This window comes from Entelurus aequoreus, linkage group LG22 (assembly GCF_033978785.1).
Source record: "Entelurus aequoreus isolate RoL-2023_Sb linkage group LG22, RoL_Eaeq_v1.1, whole genome shotgun sequence".
In the NCBI taxonomy this organism is placed as follows: domain Eukaryota; kingdom Metazoa; phylum Chordata; class Actinopteri; order Syngnathiformes; family Syngnathidae; genus Entelurus; species Entelurus aequoreus.
Genome location: NC_084752.1, coordinates 42660848 through 42678715, shown reverse-complemented (window position 1 = coordinate 42678715; position 17868 = coordinate 42660848). Strand labels below are relative to the sequence as shown.

Below are 17868 nucleotides of genomic sequence, written 5' to 3'. Positions count from 1 at the left end.
CATTTTCTACCGCTTATTCCCTTTGGGGTCGCGGGGGGCGCTGGAGCCTATCTCAGCTACAATCGGGCGGAAGGCGGGGTACACCCTGGACAAGTCGCCACCTCATATATGTGTATATACATATATATATATATATATATATATATATATATATATATATATATATATATATATATATATATATATATATATATATATAAATAATCCGTTCATGAATAAGTATATCCGTTCGGCCACTGTGTTCAATGGAGAAGTGTGATCTACATAATGTGCAGGCAGCATACCCCTTCCCCTTCCAGCTGTCCTGGATGAACTGAAATTACTGTTTCCAATCATTTTGGAACTTGCAAGCGTACTTCTTCTTACTGGTCATCGCCATGTCTCTTCTTCCTTCTTCTGCTTCGTCTCTGTTATGTTTTTGGACATTACTACCTGCTATAGTTTTGAAGCAATGCAGGATGGTAATCCGGATGTTGTGTGTCAGTGTATTAAAGTGCCGGCTGGAATAAACACACGCTGAGAAATAGCTCTGTGCCTGCCTACTTTATGGGTTATAGATCAATGGATAACGGACACATATATAATAGTCTCCTTTTCAGGTGAGAGACGACGCTAAAGGCAGTGCCTTTAAGGCACGCCGCCAATATTGCTGTCCGGGTGGAAATCGGGAGAAATTTGGGAGAATGGTTGCCCCGAGAGATTTTCAGGAGGGGCACTGAAATTCAGAAGTCTCCCAGGAAAATCAGCAGGGTTGGCAAGTATGCCAGCACCATGGCAAGTATGCCAGCACCATGGCAAGCGCTGCTAATGCTAATGCTAACCTAAACGCAGTGCGGGAGGGAGACTATGGACGAAGAGTGCGGGAGGCTATGGACGAAGAGTGCGGGAGACTGTGGACGAAGAGTGCGGGAGGGAGACTATGGACGAAGAGTGCGGGAAACTATGGACGAAGAGTGCGGGAGGGAGACTATGGACGAATAGTGCGGGAGGGAGACTATGGACGAAGAGTGCGGGAGGTAGGCTATGGACGAAGAGTGCGGGAGGGAGACTATGGATGAAGAGTGTGGGAGGGAGGCTATGGATGAAGAGTGCGGGAGACTATGGACGAAGAGTGCGGGAGGGAGACTATGGACGAAGAGTGCGGGAGACTATGGACGAAGAGTGTGGGAAGGAGACTATGGACGAAGAGTGTGGGAAGGAGACTATGGACGAAGAGTGCGGGAGGGAGACTATGGACGAAGAGTGCGGGAGGGAGACTATGGACGAAGAGTGCGGGAGGGAGACTATGGACGAAGAGTGCGGGAGGGAGACTATGGACGAAGAGTGCGGGAGGAAGACTATGGACGAAGAGTGCGGGAGGGAGACTATGGACGAAGAGTGCGGAAGGGAGACTATGAACGAAGAGTGCGGGATGGAGGCTATGGACGAAGAGTGCGGGACACTATGGACGAAGAGTGCGGGAGGGAGACTATGGACGAAGAGTGCGGGAGACTATGGACGAAGAGTGTGGGAAGGAGACTATGGACGAAGAGTGTGGGAAGGAGACTATGGACGAAGAGTGCGGGAGACTATGGACGAAGAGTGCGGGAGGGAGACTATGGACGAGGAGTGCGGGAGGGAGACTATGGACGAAAAGTGCGGGAGGAAGACTATGGACGAAAAATGCGGGAGGGAGACTATGGACGAAGAGTGCGGAAGGGAGACTATGAGCGAAGAGTGCGGGAGGGAGACTATGGACGAAGAGTGCGGGAGGGAGACTATGGACGAAGAGTGCGGGAGGGAGACTATGGACGAAGAGTGCGGGAGAGAGACTATGGACGAAGAGTGCCGGAGGGAGACTATGGACGAAGAGTGCGGGAGACTATGGACGAAGAGTGCCGGAGGGAGACTATGGACGAAGAGTGCGGGAGACTATGGACGAAGAGTGCGGGAGGGAGACTATGGACGAAGAGTGCGGGAGACTATGGACGTGTTTCTGGAGATGTCCAAGCTGGACATGGAGTCAGTGTGCATGTGTGAGCAGGACATCCGGTGTCTGCTGTCATGAAGGAGCTGAGGAAAGCCTCAGAGACCCTGAAGGCTGCTGAAAAGTGCAGAAAGTAAAAATGAGGCCATTGGTTTGGACTGGAATACACCTGTGTGTTGTACCTGCACTATGGACTGGGATACACCTGTGTGTTGTACCTGCACTATGGACTGGGATACACCTGTGTGTTGTACCTGCACTATGGACTGGAATACACCTGTGTGTTGTACCTGCACTATGGACTGGGATACACCTGTGTGTTGTACCTGCACTATGGACTGGGATACACCTGTGTGTTGTACCTGCACTATGGACTGGGATACACCTGTGTGTTGTACCTGCACTATGGACTGGAATACACCTGTGTGTTGTACCTGCACTATGGACTGGGATATACCTGTGTGTTGTACCTGCACTATGGACTGGAATACACCTGTGTGTTGTACCTGCACTGTGGACTGGAATACACCTGTGTGTTGTACCTGCACTGTGGACTGGAATACACCTGTGTGTTGTACCTGCACTATGGACTGGGATACACCTGTGTGTTGTACCTGTACTATGGACTGGGATATACCTGTGTTTTGTACCTGCACTATGGACTGGATTACGCCTGTGTGTTGTACCTGCACTATGACATGGTGTCCCCCTCCATCCTTGCCTTAAACAAACGGGGGACACCTGCCATCTATAATAGTATATTTTTATTTGATTGACAAATTGTCGTTTGCTTTTGGTATTTTCGCGTAAACAATGCATTGTTTGAGAATCAAACCTGAAAAGTGGAAATGAAAACTCTCGTCAGCAGCCACTAGGGGGTGCTGTGGCTTACTACTCCAATGTGCGTGTGACCATTCAACTTCAAAATGTGCAACTTCCCAATGCAAAGCTCACAACGAAATAAAACATTTCACAAGAAGTATTCTGCATGACTACTGTCATAATATTGCATGATGTATTCCTACCCAATGAACAGCACTGCAAGAACAGATGAAAAAAAGATGTGGAAGTTCTTAAGTCCTTTTTCCAAAACATAAAACATTCACATTGGAATGACACCAACCATTATTCTCTGTCTGTTATGTTTTGGTTATTGTTTGCAAGGAAAACAATGTAGCAGAAATATTTTGCCCCGTTTTTAAGGCCAACCCCCCAAAAATGTTTGCGTTGAGGTCCATTTTGTTGTTGTTGAGGGGGTACCGTTTTAGCCAGCAAACAATGTTAAAATATGAAAATAGTTTTCTGTACGAAAAGATGATGCATGATCCAAAATTATGCATTACAGATGGTCAGAACGTTATTCTCAAACTGTGTTACAGGTTCCATCTAGTGGTACGCCAAAGAATCACTTCATTAAATACTCAAACACAGTGTTACTGTTCAAACTGTGTGTAATGTTGCGGTGGTCAAAATTATTAAATATACTTGTTAAATAAAACCTCTGCCTTGCTTTTAATGAATAGTTAGGCCTACTATGCTACTGTATGTTAATGGTGGTACCTGTAAAATAAAGAAAAACACAATTTTGAAAAACAAACAAAAAAACTGCAGCTCATAATCATTTCCATTGTAACAGTCGGCTCATAATAAACATCTTTATTCACCAAAATTATAATAATCAGCTCATAATAATTCAAATTATAACAGTCGGCTCATAATAAACATCTTTATTCACCAAAATTATAACAATCAGCTCATAATAATTTAAATTATAACAGTCGGCTCATAATAAACATCTTTATTCACCAACATTTGTTTCCAAGTTTAGATTTTTTGAATGACTATAGAACACACACAATATATATTTCTCACCATATTGTAAAAAGTACTTTTATTATTATTTGTGTAAACATTGTTGAAACACAGTGATGACAAATACAATACAGTACTATCTGAGGACTTGTAGTCCACTTAGAATGCAGTACTATCTGAGGACTTGTAGTCCACTTAGAATGCAGTACTATCTGAGGACTTGTAGTCCACTTAGAATGAAGTACTATCTGAGGACTTGTAGTCCACTTAGAATGCAGTACTATCTGAGGACTTGTAGTCCACTTAGAATGCAGTATGTGGATAATGCATATGTTTAAGAGTTATTTCTTTATTCATAATCATGTTTGAATCAGCTCATATTTTTCCATGTATACTCTGTATACCAGTTTCTCTTTGTCTTCAGATTGCCTGTTTAGACAGGGTCGTAAACCATCAGGAATGTGAACACAACCCCCAAGTCTCTCTTCTTATCAGTGTTGAGAGGAGGGGGGGGGGGGGGGGGGGCTTTCTTTGTGTGAAAAGAGTTGCTTTTTCCTTTGGAATGCCAGATCAACTTGGGCTACGCATTTGTATGTGTTGTTCGAGGCTGGTCTCTATTCTCAAATATTTGACAATAAATTACAAAATACCTATACTGTGCTTGGTGGTACCTTTGAGTTCAGTTTATATGTCATCTCAGGAACTTGGGACTGACCAGCGTTTTACATCCCACTTGGAGGAACATCTGGTCAAACGCAACAAGTACTATCTGAGGACTTGTAGTCCACTTAGAATGCAGTACTATCTGAGGACTTGTAGTCCACTTAGAATGCAGTACTATCTGAGGACTTGTAGTCCACTTAGAATGCAGTACTATCTGAGGACTTAGCTCGCTGCTTGTGCTAAACTAGGCTGGTAAGGTGTAAATAAATATGACAATAACCAACACTGGGAGAAAAGATCATTAGCTAACATGCAAGCAGGAGACAAAATACACATGCCATCTATTCTAGCCTCTCTCATACAATAATAGTATTTGTCAAAAAGACTGTTGCTATGGTAACCATCCAAAAGTATTTCTACCATGAATTGTGGCCCTTCAATATGACTTTGAGGTAGAAGTCCTTGGTGTGGATGAGTTTGGGTAAACAACAAAGTCCTGCTTTGGAGCAATGGTCTGGTTTGGTCGCAGTCCAGAAACATGCTAACGTAAAATACTTTATACAGATGTTATCACATCTACATATTATCACATCTGTAGGTGTAGATGTTGTGCTGCTATAAGCGTAACCTCAGAGCGGCGAGGCAGGAACCAAGCTAACGTAAAAGACAGGAAGGAAGCTAACGTAAAAGACAGGAACCAAGCTAACGTAAAAGACAGGAACCAAGCTAACGTAAAAGACAGGAAGCAAGCTAACGTAAAAGACAGGAAGGAAGCTAACGTAAAAGACAGGAAGGAAGCTAACGTAAAAGACAGCAAGGAAGCTAACGTAAAAGACAGGAAGCAAGCTAACATAAAAGGCAGGAAGCAAGCTGACGTAAAAGACAGGAAGCAAGCTAACGTAAAAGACAGGAAGGAAGCTAACGTAAAATACTTCATTGACATTTCCACACCAGCAGACTGTGAAAGAAAGAGAAAGTCCAATCTTTAGCACCCACTGGTGGTCAAGCTGTGTGTGCTCACCTGCAGTCGCTCCCGCCGGCGCTGATGAGAAACTTGTCGTCGCAGGAGAACCTGACGTTGGTGACGTGAGCCGAGTGAGCAAAGTAGCGCTTGTGCTTGGCCTGTCAAGACAGCAAAGATGAAGCAAAGATCCACTTCAGAGCAGCAGGACGCTTCATGGCCTACAAATTTGTCGGAGCACGGGAAGTCGAAGAGCTTGATGAGGCCAAAGTCGTCTCCGGTCACCAGGTTGAGGCCGGCGTGCGACACGCAGGCACAGTTGACATCCGCCTTGTCGGCGTTCCGAGGCCAAACTCCCAGAACCTCCTCGGCCATGATGCTGCACACAAGAAGACAGAAACTTGGAGTCCTTGCCAGACTCTCAGCTCTTCCTCCCACCTGGTCCAGGTGGCCCAGGTGATCCTGTCAATGGTGGAGGGCTCAGCCACAATCTTCCCTGAAGGAACCTGGTGGACCTGTCGAGTGTAGGTGCTGCTGGACACCTGGGAGGAGGACACGGTGGTCATGTGATGAGCCAGTGCCAGGGGGACAGACCTCAACCTGAATGTGTTTGCTGTCGGCAGAGAAGTCCATCTGGAGGACCGAGCCCGGGATGTCCTTGCAGGAACCGATGCGGTTGAGAGACGGTCCCAGAGACAGGTCATAGAAGTCCACAGCGCCTTCAAGAGAACCCACAGCAAGAAGGCGACTATCTGGACTGAAACTGGACCACAAGGACAGAGACTTGACTCATGTCCAGGTGCAGAAGGTTAGCGGTTCCTACCGAACATCCTGGATGGCCACACTGCGGTCTCTCTTCTTGCTCCACACGCTGAGTGAGTTGACCGACAGGATGATGAACTCTCCGTTGTCCATGCCGATGGACACCATGTCCCCGTTGGGACTGTAGGACACGCACTTGGCAGGATGTCCCAGCGTCACCTTGTTCAGCAGTTTCTGACACACACACACATGGACCAAGTCCATTTCATAGTTCTCAATCATTTCTACATCTGACAATAATCTTACTCTACATCTCATATTCATCCTCATTTTCATGGAGGGCGTGCTTAGCGGGGGCTCTGTGGAAATAGAAATAATATATATATATAAATCTTATATATAAGTATGCTGTCAAGGCCTTAAGGACTGCAATGACACCTTATCTGGACCTTGTTGTACTTGTTCTCCCTCACTGGGACAGTGATGCTACTGGGTTTGTTCCGGGCTCCTTTTTGTCAATTTGACTTAATGGTAAATGGGTTATACTTGTATAGCATACTTGCCAACCTTGAGACCTCCGATTCCGGGAGGTGGGGGGTGGGGTGGGGCGTGGTCGGGGGCGGGGCAGGGTGTGGTTGGGGGCGGGGGGCGTGGTTAAGAGGGGAGGAGTATATTTACAGCTAGAATTCACCAACTCGAGTATTTCATATATATTTCATATATATATATATATATATATATATATATATATATATATATATATATATATATATATATATATATATGTATGAAATACTTGACTTTCAGTGAATTCTAGCTATATATATATATATATATATATATATATATATATATATATATATATATATATATATATATATATATATATATATATATATATATATATATATATATATATTTATTTTATTAAACATATAAATAAAAGAAATACTTGAATTTCAGTGTTCCGGAGGCTATCCAGTAGATGGCAGTATTGTCCTGTTTAAGAGTGTCACAACTTTGCTGTTTACGGCAGACAAACTGCTTTACGGTAGACGAAAACGTGACTGCTGTTGTTGTGTGTTGTTACCGCGCTGGGAGGACGTTAATGAAACTGCCTAACAATAAACCCACATAAGAAACCAAGAACTCGCCCTCGATCATTCTACAGTTATAACGTGATTGGGCAGGCACGCTGTTTATATTGTGGGAAAGCGGATGTCCCCACTCAGGTCCGCATGGACCTGAGTCCGGCTGAATTCCAGGAGATTTTCGGGGGAAAATTTATTCAGGGAGGTTTTCGGGAGAGGCGCTGAATTCCGGGAGTCTCCCGGAAAATCCGGGAGGGTTGGCAAGTATGTTGTATAGCGCTGTTCTACCTTCAAGGTACTCAAAGCGCTTTGACATTATTTCCACATTCACCCATTCACACACACTACTGGGTTTGCTCTGGGCTCCTTTTTGTCAACTTGACTACTACGGGTTGGTTTTCCAAAGCTGCTTGTGGGGATGGTGCACCCTGCTGGGAGAGATGCTTCTGCAGGTTGATCTTTTTGTTTATTATTATTTCATTGTATTTATTTGTTGGAGTTCTCCCACATATTTGAGTTGTGTATATTCGATGCTGGCATTCCTCTAGACATCCAGTGGGTGTGGCATGACTAGTTTGACCTGTATTAAGCCTATAATGGTGCTACATCTTTGCCCTATGGCCACTCATGTCATCTTTCTGCAGGAGACTCACCTCAAACCTGCTGACCACTTGGAGTTTAGACCAGGTTGGGTAGGACAGCTCTTTCACTCCTCATTTTTGGGAAAATAGGGGTGCTGCTATTCTGCTACATAAATCTGCTCCTTTTGTATTCTCAAACAACATTTCTGACCCCAATGGAAGATTTGTTATCGTCACTGGTCAAATCTTTATTTCTGCATGTCACATTCTGATAATAATCTTTATTTTTATATATAATAATAATCTTTATTTCTACATGTCACATTCTAATAATCTTTATTTTTTATATCTAATAATAATCTTTATTTCTACATGTCACATTCTAATAATCTTTATTTTTATATCTAATAATAATCTTTATTTCTACATGTCACATTCTAATAATCTTTATTTTTATATCTAATAATAATCTTTATTTCTACATGTCACATTCTGATAATAATCTTTATTTTTAAATCCAATAATAATCTTTATTTCTACATGTCACATTCTGATAATAATCTTTATTTTTATATCTAATAATAATCTTTATTTCTACATGTCACATTCTAATAATCTTTATTTTTATATATAATAATAATCTTTATTTCTACATGTCACATTCTGATAATAATCTTTATTTTTATATCTAATAATAATCTTTATTTCTACATGTCACATTCTGATAATAATCTTTATTTTTATATCTAATAATAATCTTTATTTCTACATGTCACATTCTGATAATAATCTTTATTTTTATATCTAATAATAATCTTTATTTCTACATGTCACATTCTAATAATCTTTATTTTTATATCTAATAATAATCTTTATTTGTACATGTAACATTCTGATAATAATCATTATTTTTTATATCTGATAATCATTATTTTTATATCTAATAATAATCATCTTTATTTCTACATGACACATCCTGATAATAATTAGTTTTATATCTGATAATACTCTTTATTTTTATATCTAATAATAATCTTTATTTCTACATGTCACATTCTGATAATAATCTTTATTTTTATGTATAATAATAATCTTTATTTCTACATGACACATTCTGATAATAATCTTTATTTTTATATCTAATAATAATCTTGCAAAGAAAGGTGTGGTCAACACAATGTAGCGCCCTGGCTAAATGTCCATCCACGGTACTAAACTGTAATCCTGGCAATCATGTACATTATCACTGGAGGATACACTACTAAGAGGATACAATGAGTCATGCTAACCGCTAAGCTAGAGCTCTCGAATGTAAAGAAGGGTGGGAGGACCGATGCAAATATCGACAATAACGATATCAAGTATGGTATTACCTAATGGTCAATATAATGTTTATAACAAAATAGTTGTTGTTATTGTTGACAAAGTCAGGAAAGAAGTGGACTTCATGATAAATATTATAAGATTTGAGGACATGAACATCCAGAAGACATTCACTTCCTGGATGTGCAAACCCCAAAAGCAGTGAAGTTGTCACCTTATGTAAATGCTAAATAATAATAATCCTTTTCAACTTATATTCAATTGCATAGACTGCAAAGACAAGATATTTCATGTTCACACTGGAAAACTTTGTTATTTTTTGCAAATATTAGCTCATTTGGAATTTGATGCCTGCAACATGTTTCAAAAAAGCTGGCACGAGTGGCAAAAAAGAGTGAGAAAGTTGAGGAATGCTCATCAAACACTTATTTGGAACATCCCACAGGTGACCAGGCAAATTGGGAACAGGTGGGTGCCATGATTGGGTATAAAAGCATCTTCCATGAAATGCTCAGTCATTCACAAACAAGGACGGGGCGAGGGTCACCACTTTGTCAACAAATGCCTGAGCAAATTGTTTAAGAACAACATTTCTCAACCAGCTATTGCAAGGAATTTAGGGATTTCACCATCTACGCTCTGTGATATCATCAAAAGGTTCAGAGAATCTGGAGAAATCACTGCACGTAAGCCATGATATTATGCACCTTGGATCGCTCAGGCGGTACTGCATCAAAAAGCGACATCAGTGTGTAAAGGATATCACCACATGGGCTCAGGAACACTTCAGAAAACCACTGTCAGTAACTACAGCTGGTCGCTACATTTGTAAGTGCAAGTTAAAACTCTACTATGCAAAGCCATTTATCAACAACACCCAGAAACGCTTCACTGGGCCCAAGCTCATCTAAGATTCGACTGATGCAAAGTTCAAAAGTGTTCTATGGTCTGACGAGTCCACATTTCAAATTGTTTTTGGAAACTGTGGACCAAAGAGGAAAAGAACCATCCGGATTGTTCTAGGCGCAAAGTGTAAAAGCCAGCATGTGTGATGGTATGGGGGTGTATTAGTGGCCAAGACATGGGTAACTTACACATCTGTGAAGGCACCTTTAATGCTGAAAGGTACATACAGCTTTTGGAGCAACATATGTTGCCATCCAAGCAACGTTACCATGGACGCCCCTGCTTATTTCAGCAAGACAATGCCAAGCCAGGTGTTACAACAGCGTGGCTTCATAGTAAAAGAGTGCGGGTACTAGACTGGCCTGCCTGTAGTCCAGCCATTGAAAATGTGTGAAAGCTAAAATATGAGAAGGGAGACTGTTGAACAACTTAAGCTGTACATCAAGCAAGAATGGGAAATAATTCCACTTCAAAAATGTGTCTCCTCAGTTCCCAAACCTTTACTGAGTGTTGTTAAAAGGAAAGGCCATGTAACACACTGGTAAAAATGCCCCTGTGACAACTTTTTTGCAATGTGTTGCTGACATTCAATTCTAAGTTCATGATTATTTGCAAAAAATAAGAAAGTTTCTCAGTGTGAACATGAAATATCTTGTCTTTGCAGTCTATTCAATTGAATATAAGTTGAAAAGGATTTGTTGTATTCTCTTTTTATTTACCATTTACACAACGTGACTACTTCACTGCTTTTGGGGTTTGTAGGAGTTAGGAGACACACCTTGTCGGCCAGGTCCCAGATGGAGTACATTCCCTTCCTGACGTAGGAGTCAGGAGACCTAAAAGGGCGTACCTTGTCGGCCAGGTCCCAGATGGAGTACATTCCCTTCCTGACGTAGGAGTCAGGAGACCTAAAAGGGCGTACCTTGTCTGCCAGGTCCCAGATGGAGTACATTCCATTCCTGACGTAGGAGTCAGGAGACCTAAAAGGGCGTACCTTGTCGGCCAGGTCCCAGATGGAGTACATTCCCTTCCTGACGTAGGAGTCAGGAGACCTAAAAGGGCGTACCTTGTCGGCCAGGTCCCAGATGGAGTATATTCCCTTCCTGACATAGGAGTCAGGAGACCTAAAAGGGCGTACCTTGTCGGCCAGGTCCCAGATGGAGTACATTCCCTTCCTGACGTAGGAGTCAGGAGACCTAAAAGGGCGTACCTTGTCGGCCAGGTCCCAGATGGAGTATATTCCCTTCCTGACATAGGAGTCAGGAGACCTAAAAGGGCGTACCTTGTCGGCCAGGTCCCAGATGGAGTACATTCCCTTCCTGACGTAGGAGTCAGGAGACCTAAAAGGGCGTACCTTGTCGGCCAGGTCCCAGATGGAGTACATTCCCTTCCTGACGTAGGAGTCAGGAGACCTAAAAGGGCGTACCTTGTCGGCCAGGTCCCAGATGGAGTACATTCCATTCCTGACGTAGGAGTCAGGAGACCTAAAAGGGCGTACCTTGTCGGCCAGGTCCCAGATGGAGTATATTCCCTTCCTGACATAGGAGTCAGGAGACCTAAAAGGGCGTACCTTGTCGGCCAGGTCCCAGATGGAGTACATTCCCTTCCTGACGTAGGAGTCAGGAGACCTAAAAGGGCGTACCTTGTCGGCCAGGTCCCAGATGGAGTACATTCCCTTCCTGACGTAGGAGTCAGGAGACCTAAAAGGGCGTACCTTGTCGGCCAGGTCCCAGATGGAGTACATTCCCTTCCTGACGTAGGAGTCAGGAGACCTAAAAGGGCGTACCTTGTCGGCCAGGTCCCAGATGGAGTACATTCCCTTCCTGACGTAGAAGTCAGGAGACCTAAAAGGGCGTACCTTGTCTGCCAGGTCCCAGATGGAGTACATTCCCTTCCTGACGTAGGAGTCAGGAGACCTAAAAGGGTGTACCTTGTCGGCCAGGTCCCAGATGGTGTACATTCCCTTCCTGACGTAGGAGTCAGGAGACCTAAAAGGGCGTACCTTGTCGGCCAGGTCCCAGATGGAGTACATTCCCTTCCTGACGTAGGAGTCAGGAGACCTAAAAGGGCGTACCTTGTCGGCCAGGTCCCAGATGGAGTACATTCCCTTCCTGACGTAGGAGTCAGGAGACCTAAAAGGGCGTACCTTGTCGGCCAGGTCCCAGATGGAGTACATTCCCTTCCTGACGTAGGAGTCAGGAGACCTAAAAGGGCGTACCTTGTCGGCCAGGTCCCAGATGGAGTACATTCCCTTCCTGACGTAGGAGTCAGGAGACCTAAAAGGGCGTACCTTGTCTGCCAGGTCCCAGATGGAGTACATTCCCTTCCTGACGTAGGAGTCAGGAGACCTAAAAGGGCGTACCTTGTCGGCCAGGTCCCAGATGGAGTACATTCCCTTCCTGACGTAGGAGTCAGGAGACCTAAAAGGGTGTACCTTGTCGGCCAGGTCCCAGATGGTGTACATTCCCTTCCTGACGTAGGAGTCAGGAGACCTAAAAGGGCGTACCTTGTCGGCCAGGTCCCAGATGGAGTACATTCCCTTCCTGACGTAGGAGTCAGGAGACCTAAAAGGGCGTACCTTGTCGGCCAGGTCCCAGATGGAGTACATTCCCTTCCTGACGTAGAAGTCAGGAGACCTAAAAGGGCGTACCTTGTCTGCCAGGTCCCAGATGGAGTACATTCCCTTCCTGACGTAGGAGTCAGGAGACCTAAAAGGGTGTACCTTGTCGGCCAGGTCCCAGATGGTGTACATTCCCTTCCTGACGTAGGAGTCAGGAGACCTAAAAGGGCGTACCTTGTCGGCCAGGTCCCAGATGGAGTATATTCCCTTCCTGACATAGGAGTCAGGAGACCTAAAAGGGCGTACCTTGTCGGCCAGGTCCCAGATGGAGTACATTCCCTTCCTGACGTAGGAGTCAGGAGACCTAAAAGGGCGTACCTTGTCGGCCAGGTCCCAGATGGAGTATATTCCCTTCCTGACATAGGAGTCAGGAGACCTAAAAGGGCGTACCTTGTCGGCCAGGTCCCAGATGGAGTACATTCCCTTCCTGACGTAGGAGTCAGGAGACCTAAAAGGGCGTACCTTGTCGGCCAGGTCCCAGATGGAGTACATTCCCTTCCTGACGTAGGAGTCAGGAGACCTAAAAGGGCGTACCTTGTCGGCCAGGTCCCAGATGGAGTACATTCCATTCCTGACGTAGGAGTCAGGAGACCTAAAAGGGCGTACCTTGTCGGCCAGGTCCCAGATGGAGTATATTCCCTTCCTGACATAGGAGTCAGGAGACCTAAAAGGGCGTACCTTGTCGGCCAGGTCCCAGATGGAGTACATTCCCTTCCTGACGTAGGAGTCAGGAGACCTAAAAGGGCGTACCTTGTCGGCCAGGTCCCAGATGGAGTACATTCCCTTCCTGACGTAGGAGTCAGGAGACCTAAAAGGGCGTACCTTGTCGGCCAGGTCCCAGATGGAGTACATTCCCTTCCTGACGTAGGAGTCAGGAGACCTAAAAGGGCGTACCTTGTCGGCCAGGTCCCAGATGGAGTACATTCCCTTCCTGACGTAGAAGTCAGGAGACCTAAAAGGGCGTACCTTGTCTGCCAGGTCCCAGATGGAGTACATTCCCTTCCTGACGTAGGAGTCAGGAGACCTAAAAGGGTGTACCTTGTCGGCCAGGTCCCAGATGGTGTACATTCCCTTCCTGACGTAGGAGTCAGGAGACCTAAAAGGGCGTACCTTGTCGGCCAGGTCCCAGATGGAGTACATTCCCTTCCTGACGTAGGAGTCAGGAGACCTAAAAGGGCGTACCTTGTCGGCCAGGTCCCAGATGGAGTACATTCCCTTCCTGACGTAGGAGTCAGGAGACCTAAAAGGGCGTACCTTGTCGGCCAGGTCCCAGATGGAGTACATTCCCTTCCTGACGTAGGAGTCAGGAGACCTAAAAGGGCGTACCTTGTCGGCCAGGTCCCAGATGGAGTACATTCCCTTCCTGACGTAGGAGTCAGGAGACCTAAAAGGGCGTACCTTGTCTGCCAGGTCCCAGATGGAGTACATTCCCTTCCTGACGTAGGAGTCAGGAGACCTAAAAGGGCGTACCTTGTCGGCCAGGTCCCAGATGGAGTACATTCCCTTCCTGACGTAGGAGTCAGGAGACCTAAAAGGGCGTACCTTGTCGGCCAGGTCCCAGATGGTGTACATTCCCTTCCTGACGTAGGAGTCAGGAGACCTAAAAGGGCGTACCTTGTCGGCCAGGTCCCAGATGGAGTACATTCCCTTCCTGACGTAGGAGTCAGGAGACCTAAAAGGGCGTACCTTGTCGGCCAGGTCCCAGATGGAGTACATTCCCTTCCTGACGTAGAAGTCAGGAGACCTAAAAGGGCGTACCTTGTCTGCCAGGTCCCAGATGGAGTACATTCCCTTCCTGACGTAGGAGTCAGGAGACCTAAAAGGGTGTACCTTGTCGGCCAGGTCCCAGATGGTGTACATTCCCTTCCTGACGTAGGAGTCAGGAGACCTAAAAGGGCGTACCTTGTCGGCCAGGTCCCAGATGGAGTACATTCCCTTCCTGACGTAGGAGTCAGGAGACCTAAAAGGGCGTACCTTGTCGGCCAGGTCCCAGATGGAGTACATTCCCTTCCTGACGTAGGAGTCAGGAGACCTAAAAGGGCGTACCTTGTCGGCCAGGTCCCAGATGGAGTACATTCCCTTCCTGACGTAGGAGTCAGGAGACCTAAAAGGGCGTACCTTGTCGGCCAGGTCCCAGATGGAGTACATTCCCTTCCTGACGTAGGAGTCAGGAGACCTAAAAGGGCGTACCTTGTCTGCCAGGTCCCAGATGGAGTACATTCCCTTCCTGACGTAGGAGTCAGGAGACCTAAAAGGGCGTACCTTGTCGGCCAGGTCCCAGATGGAGTACATTCCCTTTCTGACGTAGGAGTCAGGAGACCTAAAAGGGTGTACCTTGTCGGCCAGGTCCCAGATGGTGTACATTCCCTTCCTGACGTAGGAGTCAGGAGACCTAAAAGGGCGTACCTTGTCGGCCAGGTCCCAGATGGAGTACATTCCCTTCCTGACGTAGGAGTCAGGAGACCTAAAAGGGCGTACCTTGTCGGCCAGGTCCCAGATGGAGTACATTCCCTTCCTGACGTAGGAGTCAGGAGACCTAAAAGGGCGTACCTTGTCGGCCAGGTCCCAGATGGAGTACATTCCCTTCCTGACGTAGGAGTCAGGAGACCTAAAAGGGCGTACCTTGTCGGCCAGGTCCCAGATGGAGTACATTCCCTTCCTGACGTAGGAGTCAGGAGACCTAAAAGGGCGTACCTTGTCGGCCAGGTCCCAGATGGAGTACATTCCCTTCCTGAGGTAGGAGTCAGGAGACCTAAAAGGGCGTACCTTGTCGGCCAGGTCCCAGATGCGGACGCTCCCGTCATCGCTGGCGGAGATGAAGACGTCTTTGAAAGGGTGAGCAGACAGACCCCAGATGCTTCCTTGGGTGTGTCCATTGATCATGGTGTTGGAGGCGGCGTTCTTCTCTCCCACCTCCAGGATCTCTCCGTCTTTGGTTCCCACCAAGATCTTACCCTGCGGCGGGAGAGCGCACCTCGAGGAAGGTGTTGAGGAAGGCTGCTGTGGACTTACCTTGGCCCTGCAGACAGATCGCACGTTCTCCACCGGCTGGCCGCTCTCCAACTGGAAGGCTCGACATCGCTTCATCTCCTGGTCCCACAGTTTGACCGCACCGCCTTCCTTGGTCCTGTGGGCCACAGCCGCAGTGAGACCAGCGAGCCAGGAGGGGCGAGGCGGACTTGAACTTACGGACGTTCCTTTCCACCGGTGACGATGAGTCCGTCCCGCAGCGTGGTGTACATGCTGAACACCGGACCACCGTGTGCCTTGGCCACCACCCGGACCAGGAAGTGTTCTCTCCACACGTACACGTCCCCATTGATGGCGCCACTAAAGGTCAGCTGGTTCTACAGGAAACAGACCTGGTCAGAACGTCATCACGGGCGAAAGAAGTCATTTATCTTACAGCGCCAAAGGCCACGGACAACATGGTCTGCGTGCGTCCGTCCTCCACCGAGCCCACCACACCTTTCTTGTACAGAAGGGAGCCTCCCACCAGAGTCCAGAACTTGATGTGTTTGATTCCCACCGACACAAAGTGTGTGTCCGAGTCAGGTCTGAACTCCACCACAAAGATGCGCTCGGGGTGGCCGCCTGTGCTGGTGATCCTGGTACCTGTGCAGGTGTGGCAGGGTCAGATACATCCTGCAGGGGGCAGTAGGACCTTGTCCAATTGGTGAATTCTACCTTGCCATACCAAGTACAGTACTTTTAGGAAGTTATGGAATACTGGAATTCTCCGTCAAACACACCATCAGCAGCTTCCCCATAGTTTCATGGATAAATGGTAAGATATTATTTTAACGTCCTCATTATTGTAAATAATGTAAATAATTCAATGTGATTATCTTGTGTGATGACTGTATTATGATGATAGTATATATCTGTATCTGAATCAATTTAAGTGGCCACCGACTTAAACAAGTTGAAAAACTTATTCGGGTGTTACCATTTAGTGGTCAATTGTACGGAATATGTACTTCACTGTGCAACCTACTAATAAAAGTCTCAATCAATCAATCAATGGAATCCAGTGTGCTGTGGGGCCCTATTGTAGTGAATCACACCTGAGCCATGAATTGATTAACGTGGACCCCGACTTAAACAAGTTGAAAAACTTTTTTGGGTGTTACCATTTAGTGGTCCATTGTACGGAATATGTACTGTACTGTGCAATCTACTAATAAAAGTTTCAATCAATCAATCAATCAATCAATTAGCTGTGTCTCTGCGTCCTTTATAGTGCACATTAGTGGGGTGTCCCAATTCAAAAAAGTTCCAAGTTGGAATCCGGCCTACAAATGTGTTCTTTTCTCCCATTAGCAGAAAAGTTGCATCCGTCCTTTCATATCTCCAAGTTCTTTGCGCAATCAACTCTGAAAATTATTTTCTACATGGCAGCGCTATGCGGAGTGGAAAGCGCGTAAGTATATATTTATTTAACAGGTAAGTATATATTTATTTAACATGTAAGTATATATTTATTTAACATGTAAGTATATATTAATTTAACATGTAAGTATATATTTGTTTATATATTTATTTATTTAAAATGTAAGTATACATTTATTTAACATGTAAGTATATATTAATTTAACATGTAAGTATATATTTGTTTATATATTTATTTATTTAACATGTAAGTATACATTTATTTAACATGTAAGTATATATTAATTTAACATGTAAGTATATATTTGTTTATATATTTATTTATTTAACATGTAAGTATATATTTATTTAACATGTAAGTATATATTTATTTAACATGTAAGTATATATTTGTTTATGTATTTATTTATTCAACATGTAAGTATATATTTATTTAACATGTAAGTATATATTTATTAATGTATTTATTTATTTAACATGTAAGTATATATTTATTCAACATGTAAGTATATATTAATTTAACATGTAAGTATATATTTGTTTATATATTTATTTATTTAACATGCAAGTATATATTTATTTAACATGTAAGTATATATGTATTTAACATGCAAGTATATATTTGTTTATGTATTTATTTATTTAACATGTAAGTATATATTTATTTAACATGTAAGTATATATTTATTTATGTAAATATTTATTTAACATGTAAGTATATATTTATCTAACATGTAAGTATATATTTATTTATGTATTTATTTATTTAACATGTAAGTATATATTTATTT

At 44.5% G+C, this 17868-nt stretch overlaps 1 protein-coding gene across 4 annotated transcripts in view; it reads right to left on the bottom strand.

The window, feature by feature from the left end:
• Window positions 1–3678: 3678 nt before the first annotated feature.
• LOC133639759 (echinoderm microtubule-associated protein-like 6) overlaps window positions 3679–17868 on the bottom strand; it is a 54799-nt gene continuing 40609 nt past the window's right edge. For all 4 annotated transcript variants that reach the window (XM_062033349.1, XM_062033348.1, XM_062033350.1 and 1 more), the window contains 10 exons: window positions 16092–16300; window positions 15875–16032; window positions 15698–15812; window positions 15452–15640; window positions 6226–6398; window positions 6003–6165; window positions 5841–5944; window positions 5628–5781; window positions 5463–5563; window positions 3679–5399 (listed from right to left, as the gene is read on the bottom strand). In XM_062033349.1, the coding sequence (XP_061889333.1) occupies window positions 5375–5399; window positions 5463–5563; window positions 5628–5781; window positions 5841–5944; window positions 6003–6165; window positions 6226–6398; window positions 15452–15640; window positions 15698–15812; window positions 15875–16032; window positions 16092–16300 (1391 nt within the window). In that variant the 3' untranslated portion in view covers window positions 3679–5374. The remainder of the gene's footprint in view (window positions 5400–5462; window positions 5564–5627; window positions 5782–5840; window positions 5945–6002; window positions 6166–6225; window positions 6399–15451; window positions 15641–15697; window positions 15813–15874; window positions 16033–16091; window positions 16301–17868) is intronic.